General features: G+C 47.6%; 2 protein-coding genes across 2 annotated transcripts in view; one reads left to right on the top strand and one right to left on the bottom strand.

The window, feature by feature from the left end:
* The window catches only part of T265_04473 (hypothetical protein), a gene marked incomplete at both ends in the record, with an annotated part of 23,036 nt that extends 15,253 nt beyond the window's left edge, over positions 1 to 7,783 (bottom strand). The window contains 7 exon segments of the mRNA XM_009169222.1: positions 151 to 268; positions 1,399 to 1,623; positions 3,453 to 3,669; positions 3,685 to 3,750; positions 5,474 to 5,644; positions 7,383 to 7,571; positions 7,721 to 7,783. Coding sequence (XP_009167486.1) covers positions 151 to 268; positions 1,399 to 1,623; positions 3,453 to 3,669; positions 3,685 to 3,750; positions 5,474 to 5,644; positions 7,383 to 7,571; positions 7,721 to 7,783 — 1,049 coding nt within the window.
* The window catches only part of T265_04472 (hypothetical protein), a gene marked incomplete at both ends in the record, with an annotated part of 58,639 nt that overhangs the window by 43,707 nt on the left and 3,681 nt on the right, over positions 1 to 11,251 (top strand). The window contains 4 exons of the mRNA XM_009169221.1: positions 1,887 to 2,000; positions 3,844 to 3,962; positions 6,106 to 6,236; positions 8,246 to 8,395. Coding sequence (XP_009167485.1) covers positions 1,887 to 2,000; positions 3,844 to 3,962; positions 6,106 to 6,236; positions 8,246 to 8,395 — 514 coding nt within the window. The remainder of the gene's footprint in view (positions 1 to 1,886; positions 2,001 to 3,843; positions 3,963 to 6,105; positions 6,237 to 8,245; positions 8,396 to 11,251) is intronic.

The following is an 11,251-nucleotide window of genomic DNA, read 5'->3' on the forward strand; positions in this document are numbered from 1 at the left end:
CTGCGATGTCTAGCTGCAGTTCGGCTGACGTGCGTTCGGGAAAGGACGGTGGAAACCTGTTGATGACATCTCAGTTTGATGCTTATTTCAGTACCGTATATATATATATATAATAATTCGCCTGTAGCCATTTCACTGCCTAGCTGCTACCTTACCTGGAGGAAGCACGACAGCTGAGATACTGCCAGATTGCCCAAACCTAGACTGGAGTAGTCGAGATGCCGGGGTTGGATTCGAACCACGGACGTTCCGGTCACTACGTTTGCGCCTTAATTACTATGTTATGTCGAGCTTAGGATTGTTCATAGTTGTAGGCACCTTAATCTTGTTTTTCCCCTGGACTTCATCGCACTAAGTCCATTCCTCTCCATGTTTTTTCCTCTGTTTACTATGACTTCATTCCCTCAGAGTTGTATGTCAGTCGGCGTGAGAATGTGTTCCTGGTTTATTGTTCTGCATGGTGATGAAGACGATTGTTCATAAGTTTGCAGGCCGTTTAAAGCATGAAACCGAACTTTGTTAACATGAGTTTGTCTGATTTCGGGTGTCGAACGTGAGCACGTGACCTGGTGAAACGGAGACTTGGACGTGAACCAACCACTGTGCTAAGAACAGGGTCGCTTTGCCTTCGATATGTAATGCTTTGTTTTCCGATATTGGGTTGATTCAGTCTACGTTCTAGCAGGTTTCCCCCCTATTGACTGGTAGCATTTCTTCGAACGATGCTCATATGGGTGGATCCTTTGCTACTTGCGTAAGGGTCAAATGAAAGGTGCCGAGTAGCGCGCGTCACTTCCATGCGGATAGGGTTTCATGTATTAGCCTCCAACCCCACAACCTTCCGGACAGGTGTGGACCACATTACCTCAGACACAGTTGCTACAGCGTCCTTCGTCTGTGCAACTATACTTGTCCTCGCTCCGCTTCCCGATGCCGGTAAAAGATTACATCGGTATCGCCTGTTTCTTCAAGTGAAGTCAGTCTCGGTCCCGTGTTTGCGGACAGTCATCATCAGTTCGCATCCATCGGGATTAGAACTCGCAACCGTTCGACCACAGTCGGTTGAACACCAACGTGGATAGCTCACGCTTAGACAGGACGTAGCGCCACTTTAATCGCACAGTTCATCACCATCTTCAGCTTTAAAACCGCCTGCAAGTTGTGTGGTGATCACGATTGTCAGTCTCTTTCTCCGATGATCTGGGGAGTTTGCGAATGGATAGCTACACATTGAAGATAGTAGGTAGTACTCGGGAATCCACGAGTGACATTGATCTTTTCGTTGGGAAGATCGGGAGAGCTAGCTGTGCATCGGAAGCAACAGCTATTGATACATCTATTCTCGGCGTCCCCTCCAGGGTTGAACAGTCACCCACAACGACCAGCGCAGCTGAGTACTCTCTGAGGTAGCCGCTCGACTAGCATGTGTAGCACGTGACCAAGCCAGTGCAATCAGTTCATCTCTATTGGGCGAGTTATCTTTCTGACGTACTTTAGCATTACTCTTGGGCAATGCTCCGAAGACATCGATGGTCAAACACGGAAAGTCTGTTGACAGCCTCGGCGAGCGTTTGCCAGGTTTTCGACCCGTATGGAGCACACCGCAGCATTTTGAACTCGACCCTTGACGAATAAGTTGGCTTTACGCTTGTTCCATAGGTGATGCTAGTTTGCATGACGTTTCCACCTGCTGACTGGTTCCATAAATGACAACTCCCCAGATGGGAAATTCCCGCGTCATGTGAATTCTTTTTTTCCGAACTACTTGTACTTTGTTGGTACTATAAGGAAGTTGAAATTTCCAGGCGAGACCGTAAGCCAAGTCGGGACAGAAAATCGATTAAACATCACTTTCATAATTGTTTTGTTCATTTTCCACTCTCTAGGCGTCTGCGTATACCTGAGTACGGGAAAACTCCTTGTCAAGTTGATAGCAATTTGGTTGACCTCATCTTCACCGATATCACCGGATACCGACAACTTCGTAGGGCAAATGTTCGGTAAGTCCCTTCCCACAAACTCAGCACCCGTAGTCTACAGTTCTCCCTACAGAGGCGCTTGAGCAACTCAGTAGTTGGAGTTTCCTGTACCGGAAATGACCACTTATTTTTCAGGAAACCGAATTTTCTAGTTGCCCTTAGCTCTCAGTTATCTGCAGTCTTGACTGGTAGATGCGCGCACCAAATAAGTGGCTGGCTCTGTACTCAGCGGAGTGCTGCACACACCTGCATGCTACGTCATAGATTTATCGGTCACTCGCATCGGTGAGTTGTGCTCAGCCGCGCTGACTACTCTCCACTCTCATTTGACCAGTTCAGCAAGTGTGAGTGTACACAGGTTTTGGGGAACAGGAGATGCAGGTGATCCACCTGGAAGGTGATCTTCATTTGAGGTCAATTTTTCTCCAGGTCAGACTGGGGGTGGGGTGTTGTCATCAGAACAACTCCTTTTCTGGATATGCTTCGTGGTTGCTAGTCCTGTACAACTAGGTATGAACAAGACTTCCCGCTGTTTACTTGAAGTCAAGAGAATTCGGTGGGTTGGTTGTCGAGGCGATTTAGGCAATAGGCCAGTCCAGTCTTCCTTAAAACTGTATTCAGATCATACTAGTTGTGTTTGGACAATTCAGGCGGCGGAACCAGTACGTATGCACTGTTTGATCGAGCAGATCTGTGATCTAACGTTTCCCGCTGTCAGGATATTCTCATCGAATGGAGTTCAATAGTCAAACACCGAGACAGGAGCAAATCATTGTTCTATGCGAAGGGTGTAACGGTGATACTACTGATGGGGAAGGCATGCGAGTAGTATGTTTTCGTCTTCTAAATTCGCTTTGCTTTGCGGCATTTGTGCAGTCGCTTTGTAGCATTTGCTTGGACTTGAGCAACAGTCAATGAGTATCCAGGAAAGTTCGGGAAGACGCGTTTAAGAGAAGATGGATGTTCGATCTTTTTGTAAATAAGATGCAAATGAGAGTTTTGCTTCCCTGTCCAATAGTCCAACTATTCAGTTGACATTTTCTAATAAATAACTTGAAGCTAAGGCCTTCTTCCTTTCAACGCTATATCTCCCTCTCTTCAGGAAACATCCTTATGGACTCTAAGGACATGTGTCTAAGTTTGCTCTTTTATTCTTCTGTTATGGTAACTGTTCCTACCAGAAACCCAAACAGAAGGTCATTGTATCCCGGGATCGTGGCATTCACCTTGAATGTCGCCGTTCGCCTTTGTAAATTAGGAGCAGTTTTGCTCTGGGCGGCATTTCATCATCAGATTGTCGGTCTACCAAGGTAATCGGAGCTGACAACATCCTATAGCGCATTCTGAATTCTGCCCGGGAGAATCGACATGCGCCTGCATCCGTTGACTTCGGCTAAGGTCGGACCCAAATAATCTTTCTTTTAGGCAGAAATCCACACGTCTTTAGGCGCTGCTACGGCCGATAAGCCTGACCCGCACGAGATTGGCCAAGAATTTGGGACGCTTGCCGGTCCGGCATCAAGACGAGATCTGATCGGTCCAAAATCTGGACCCAACAGCCAATCATGACCCAGTATTGGCCAAATGCCGGTTGCCAATGGCGCGTCCAGAACGCATCAGAACTTCCAGAAGGTTGTAACCGCTTACGCTGTATATACGAAGAGCTGTACACCTGTCCTTGACTTCGTTTCTGGCATTAATATACCTTGTGCACCTTTGGTGGTTGTTTTGACGCGAACGCTAGTTTGAGGGGCTCAGACCGAGAACTAAGCTGAGAAAATACCGTTACTACACTTTCTTAGACTCATAATTCGTAAGATACCTCGTTGTTCAATCTTAGCTCCGCTGATTTATCTCTCGTCAGAGTCCCCGCATGCAAATTTCGTATTCTGGATTCGTTTGGCACTGAAAGTGCGTTCAATCGACAGAAGGCAACATGGGGCGGTCTGCAATTGAATTTGCAACAGTTCTTCACCATGTTCCGTAAGTGAATCTATTCGTTTCCCACGTTCGTACGCAGCTCTGACATACACTCGGCATAGTCCTGACATGTGCTTTGTAACAACGTCTCCGACTGTAACTTGGGAGAATATTACTATTCGCTTAGTTTGTAATGATTGCTATTGGTTTGTTCGCCGGGCTGGGTAATTTGGTTGCGAATATTTCATCACCAGACAAGACGGCATCATTACTGCGTTGTGGATGGAAGACTTCCAAACTCATGGCACTGATGATGACTCATCATCATCCTCGTCATCAAAGACAGCAACATCAGTGTTAGCAGTGATGCTTCAGTGCCGTACTAGTTGTGTATGTCATGGTTGTACGTGGGCTGGGATACTGCCAGGGCGCCCACAGGAGAACGATTAGGGTCCTGAACCAAGGCCTTCGGCTCAAGTGCCTAACCGCAAAGTAGCGGTGTTCGGCTGGAAATGCAAGTACATTATACAGGTTCCAACTCCCAACCTGGGGGACCGAAAGACTGTGTTCGTCAGACCTCTAACCATCGACCAACTTGGTATGGCAGACTCCGAGTGTCACGCGAAGACCCCGTGGTATAGCTCAATGGGTCTCCGGGGTACACAAACCGTCACACCACGATAAGGTGCAATCTCTTCGTGACGAATGATGATGACTGGTGGTGAAGCGTTGGGAAACCAATTGCACAGCTCCGCGAACAAACCAATGGCTGTCGTTTCCATGGGTGACGAATATTGATTTCTGGGAGGTACAAGTGGGCGAAGTTCGTGAAGTCTCTCACACTTGTTTCGGTGGATGCTTTCGTCTTCGCTTCGTTCATCATCATCATAATCGGCTGTAAAAATCGCGTAGTTGAGCTGAGCTGTCATGAGCTCAAGACTCCCCCGTAAGTGTGTTTCGGAACCCATTAAAACATTTCCTTTGATTCGAATAGTGATTTTCTGTGCACTGCATTTCGATAGGTCACCAGAAGTGACGTAAGTTGGTTGGAACCGTATTTTTAGCATTGGAGGTTAGTTTTTCAGTAGTAGCTGACTGATGGATGGCCACACAGCCCCTACTAGCTCAGAATATCAACCAATCAGAAGGCTTAATGAAGGTCGAAGCCCGAGACATCTGGTTATGTCCGCCTCTCTCTACTTCTACGTCAGTTTAAGCCATACACGCGCTAGTGTGCGCGGATTGATGGTCGAGGCAGGAGGTTGCACGGACCCACTTCAGCATCTGGTCTTGATTGGTCAAACGTGTTTGAGTAAGTTTCATTGACCATGGAGCCGATCACGTGGTTTCTCTGGAGTTGTGACAGTTCATCCTGCATGATATCCTCTAAAAGAATGACCCAAGCACATAGTGATGAAATCAGGTCCCAAAATCCTTGTGTCTTTTGGGACGTGTGTGTAGCCCTTGAATTTCCGAGTGCGTCTCACTAGGCTCCAGGGCCCTGTGGTTACTGGCGATTTCTCGATCTTTCGGGGCTGTTATGGCTCAAGTGGTTAGAGCGCGAATTTACTGACCGGAAGGTCTGTGGTTCGAACCCGATCTCTGCCTCTCGACTTCCCCTGTCTAGGCTTGGGTAACCTGGCAGTATCGCAGCTCTCGTGCTTTCTTCGCGTGGCGTGGCAGTTAGGCACCGAAAGGGTGTTACAGCTGATTGGTTGTCTTATCTTGATCGTCCATAAAGCATTCTAGAACACAGTACTGTGAGGCATGAATTTATATCCTATATGTATTCCGGGGGGATTGTCGAACGACTTAGTAGATAGACCAATCAGAATCTGCCCAAACTGCTTTTAAATGCCGCTTCAATTGGTCTTACCGGGCTTTATGAGGCTGAAACTAGCCGCATACTGCTCCCATCAACGCATTTAACGTGTTCCTCGCACAGTATTTGGACAGGTTTCATTTATTTCTGAACGATTTGACTCCACTGTTCCTGTGTCGATAAATCAAACTTGGTATTCTTTGTTTCCGAATTACTAGCTGACGTGGCGCACGATCCTTGCGTAGTGCTCGGCAAACGGCGATTCCTCATTTCAAGTGATGTGCAATACGTTTTTGTTGGTCTCCGTTTAATGTTTGCACATTTCGGTGATCGATCGTCTTTTCTCGCGCGTGTTCGCTCACACCCGATTTGTTCTTTGAACAGCACATTCGCCGGATAACACGTTTCTCGGATTCATTGTCGAGTCTTTCAATGGTTCACGCCTGTCGAACAAGCGAACCTGGTCTGGAAAACCGGTCGGTCTGGTGTATGGAAAAGAGCGTTATATGTGGAAGGTATAGTTGGCAGTCTTTCTTTTTTTAAAAGTGACATATGTTCAAACTGATGTTTTTGACGATACTTTGTGAATTAGACCGTGGTACACGAGCTGGTATAGTCCTCGATGAGCCGAAACCTGAGAGAATAACGTCGAAGCGGGGGGTCAATTTGATTTTCAAGTTTTCGTTTGTGAAACCCAGATATTTCGTGGAGTTTCCCCACCCCGGTTGTGGACACGAGAAGCCATTGGACACAGTGACCTCGTTGCTATTGCTTAGAATCAAGGGGGGACGACTAAAAGTGGTTCCCTCTAGGCTGGTGGCCACTTCAGACAACCCAAGTTGATCTTTTCAGAGGGTCACCGCAATGTATCAGTTGTTCACATGTTTCACATCTATTTTAATCCAAGTTCACAAACACAATGGGAGGACGTCATTGAACTCAGGTGGAGTGGGCATCAGGTCACACGAGATCACTCCTAAATTCACTGAGAAATAGTCCGTTGTAAGTGGACATTGTCAGTGGTAAACAATCAGCGGTTATCCCTCTGGTGGTCGTCTCAAAACTACTCCACAGTTTTCATAAAGGAAACTACTCACAAGGTTGCTGAAAATCCGTCGACAGCCCACGACCGGTTTCGGCCTTCCACTTCGGGCTCATTAGGTAGGCGCGCAGTCTCCGAGTTTCCATCAACCTTATGTTCCACCCTAACAGTTTCTTCGTAACCACTTTCAGTTGCGACGCGGTTGTTTGTGAAACAATTGGCACCGACTGCAAACCTCCTGAAGTTCGGCTCATGTTCCCGAATATTTCAGGCATCTTTTGTTCCTCGCATCCATCAGATTTGATACGTCGGCATGGGTGGTTTTTCTATAGATGACGTACCAGTCCGCAGTTCGGGGACCTCAGCTGGTTTTCAGTGAACGAGCATGTGATAACAAGTTTGTATTGGCGGCAAACAAACGGTGGAAGTTGACTTTGACGCGCGCATCAGTATCTTACTGTCCTGCATAAGCTACTGCTTGTGGTGAAGTCAGGAAATGTGTTTACCCTGCATCGTAGCTAGGACGATCCTTCTGTCTGGACTGTCATTTCAGTTAAGAGATCCATCAGCTGTAAGCACCCTTTCAGTGCCTAGCTGCCATGCCACACGAAGGAGGCACGTGGGTACTGCCAGGTTGCCCAAGCCTAGACAGGGGAAGTCGAGAGGCAGAGCAGGCCCGGTTCGAACCGCGGACCTTCCGACCAGTAAACTTGCGCCCTGACCACTTGAGCCATCGCGCTCCAATTTCAGTTAAAACCAACCCTGTTTTGCATTTTGCCGTCTGGAACAAATTTGGTAACATCGGCATCTACTGACTTCAGAAGAAAGATTTATATCTACTATCCATTTGGAGTTCTACTTCGCCGCAGCCCTCGTTTCAGCTAAAAACGCGCAGCTTAAAGGACATTATTATTATTATTATTATTGTCAGCTGTAATAACCACGTACTCATCGTACAGTGGTTGTAGCTGCCGCAGTTTCGTTCACCGATGATTGAGGGGGGGGTAGGTAGCTGCGCATTGCAGGCGGTGCATAAATACAGCACTGTCAGTGAGCTATCAAGTGGGGGGGATTGGGAAGGGAGCTACGCATTGAAGACATTAGCTTGGATGCACGAACTCCATTGAGGGCGCCACTGGGCCGTGTCCGACAATGTTTCCAACCATTGATGTGGACCGTCTCAGGGTCCACAGGGCTTTCATCCTGATCCATCAGAGACCACTTAGTTTATCACGGTCGATTGAACCTCACCGGAGACGGGTTACTCTGCCCTGTTACAGCTTCGTAGTCAACGTGTCCACCTTCCTAGATCGTTATCTTGATTTACCTGTTTGAGGGAAACCACATTATCAAGATATAGCTTTGTGAGACCCTACTTCGCTTGGAGAACTTGCGGTTTATTGCCGGTTGTTGTTTCTTCAAATTTCCGCCATTCTCCTCGCCGGTCAAAAAGTGTTCGATGTCCTCTTTCTTATCTTTTAGGGAAGTGACGACTATCTGCAGGTTTTGAGTGAATTTTTGGAATTACATGGCAACGTGGCGGACGCCTCAGATGCGAAGTTGCCCAGTTTTGTGCGTAATCACAATCGTTCATACGGACAGGACTATTTGAGTTTATTGACTTCTTCTCAGGTAAGTGATTTTTCCCCTTTCGTTTGGGTTGTTACGTTTTCTCTTTAATATCTGACTCAATTGATTTCTGGTCATGCTGAGAACATCTGATCCCCCTCGTGAAAGGGTTTGTCGGTAGTGGAAACCTCATGATACTTATAAAGGGAACTACTCACAAGGTTGCTGAAAACTCATCGACAGCCCACGAACGGTTTCACCCTTCTTGAGGTTCGTCAGGTAGGCGCAGTCCCCAAGTTTCCATCGACCTTGCGTTCATGATACTTGAGTTAGATTCGAACCACCCGGATTGTTTCGCTCCACCTGACGCCAGCTCTGAACTGTTCACAGCGGGTGGAACTTAGCGTCGTTGTTCCTTCACAGCATTTATCGACAACACAGGTGTTGTGGGGCCCTAGGAACACCGTCAATGCACAATTGAGGGTTTCTAGTCCGCAGGTTGGTAATTTGGTAATCGCCGTCTTACTCATCATCGTCATCATCACTGTCAGCTGAAATAACCGCTTACTCGTCGCACAGTGGTTGTAGCGCCCGCAGTTTCGTCCACCGATGCTCTGGGGGGGGGTAGGGAGAGGTAGCTACGCATTGCAGGTGGGAGATGATAAATTGGTGCATAAATCCACCACTGCCAGTGGGCTGTCAAGTGAGGGGGGGTTGGAAAAGGAGCTATGCATTGAAGGCAATAGCTTGGATGCACGAGCGCCATTGAGGGCGCAACTGGGCCATGTCTGACAATGTCTCTAGCTATTGATGTGGCCCGTCTCGGGATCCCCATCCAGGAAGACCGCAGTGACCAGCGCAGCTGAGTTTGCTGGTAATGGCTTTCATGCTTCGCTGCCAAGTCACTGTTTGACCGCCTCTGGCTCTCTTCCACTCTTCATGTGGTTGTGTGAAAAGAGCCCTTCGAGGAAGTCGGTCGACTGACATACGCCCCCCTTACCCAATCGAAAACCTTCGGAACGTCAAGATTTCACAGTGCAAGTGCGGGACAAACGAATGTACACATGATACGTACTCCAGTAGGTACCTTGTAAGCATAAATTGGTGATCGCTTGGCAGACCGTTGCTCTGCATATCCCATAGTTGTTTGGTCATAAAACGTCGGATCTGAGAGAGATCGGAAGATGAAAGAGAAGGAAGTGAGTTCGAGCACGTGTGCGGGAAAAAATGTGGGGATACTCTCCGTGCCAGAAGGATTGGGAAGGAACCCGTGGGAGAACTAGTACTATTTGGGAGGGGACGGCTTTTTTCTTGAGGGGACTTTTTGTCTACTAATAACGGGATCACGACGAGGGAGGAGCATCCTGATTGGTCCCTTTCACATGATTTCGAAGGCATCGACTTCCTGCAAGCGTGCTAGCCCGTTGATCGGGGTTGTGACCGATGAACATATCCTTGACTTGGTCAGCGACAGTATTATGATCCGAAAGGATTGAGCGACTCATTTAGGAACACTAGGGTCTAAACATTCGCTCCTATGTTGAAATAGATTGAACGATTTCTTGCGCGCGGGTTCTTCCGGTTTGAGGAAATGTGTACATGGGAGCATTCTGTCAACAGCGGTATCCGTAAGTCTATCGAGGGAGTCGTATAATCGTTGAAAACGCAGCCACCTCAAGGATCGGAGCCGCTGTATGCCATTGAGGGCGAGATGGACCAAGTTATTAGAGCGCGAATTTACTGACCGGAAGGTGCGGGGTTCGAACCCGATCTCTGCCTCTCGACTTCCCGTGTCTAGGCTTGGGCAACCTGGCAGTATCCCAGCCTTCGTGCTTCCTTTGGATAGAATGGCAGCTAGGCACCGAAGGGGTGTTGCAGCTGAACGATTTTTTTGTATGCCAATAATGCCAAAAGCAGCGAAACAGAGGTATACGAGAGACGCTCTTAGTCAATTGAGGCATAATCGATGGAGCGATAGGTAGTTAGGATAAAACCGAGGATCTGCACAAAATCGCCTTTGCAATTGGAGACTCCGGTTGTAAAAGAAACAACCTATGGTAAAGAGCCGGCGATTGCAAAATCCCCTAACTCGTCCTCTTCCAATAAGAGCTAGCCATCCGGAACAGCGAAGATTCAAATCGCACAGCATTCAGAAGTCATCTGCAAGTCAAACTGTTCTCAAACTTGACATGCGATCAGAAGAAACGTCGGGCATTCACATATACCCACCAAAGATGTTTATTTAGTCCGAAGCAGCATTCAGTGGAAATATATAGACAACGAAGAATGCTTGTGGGCACAAGTCCAATCTCTGAACGGAAGTTGACCAGGATACTAGAAGTGAGTGTGATCTCAGTTGCTAGGAGATATCGAAACCGAGAGATTCAACCGGGTTCCAGGTGAGTCTCTCACAGAACCAAATCCGTTTGCAAATGAGTGTATTTCGTTAATTTCGTGCAATTTGATTTCAAGTAGAACATGAGGCTGACGAAAACTCGGGGACTGCACCTACGCGATCAGCCCCAAAGAGGGCGAAACCGGTTGTGGGCTGTCGAGGATTTTTCAGCAACCCTATGAGTAGTAGTGCATTACAAATATATGAGTGTGATCTCCTCTGCTTGATATTTGTTTGTGTGAAGAAGAGAGCGAATGTGGCGGAAGGTGATAAGAGTTGATGGGCTTAGTTGATGTTTGACCGCTTGAACCACACTTGTTTTAGGGGTTCTCGATGGGGCGAACGCTATGGATGAGAGACATGAATCACAACTCAGTGGCTTTGATCAATGAGCGCTCTAGGACTCACGACCCATCAGCCTTTGTGTAGTAACGGTATATTCCTCACCCTAGTTCTCGGTCTGAGCCTCTCAAGCTAGCGTTCGCGTCAAAACAACCACCAAAGGTGCACAAGGTCTATTAATA

The sequence above is a fragment of the Opisthorchis viverrini genome (assembly GCF_000715545.1).
Source record: "Opisthorchis viverrini unplaced genomic scaffold opera_v5_76, whole genome shotgun sequence".
Lineage (NCBI taxonomy): Eukaryota > Metazoa > Platyhelminthes > Trematoda > Opisthorchiida > Opisthorchiidae > Opisthorchis > Opisthorchis viverrini.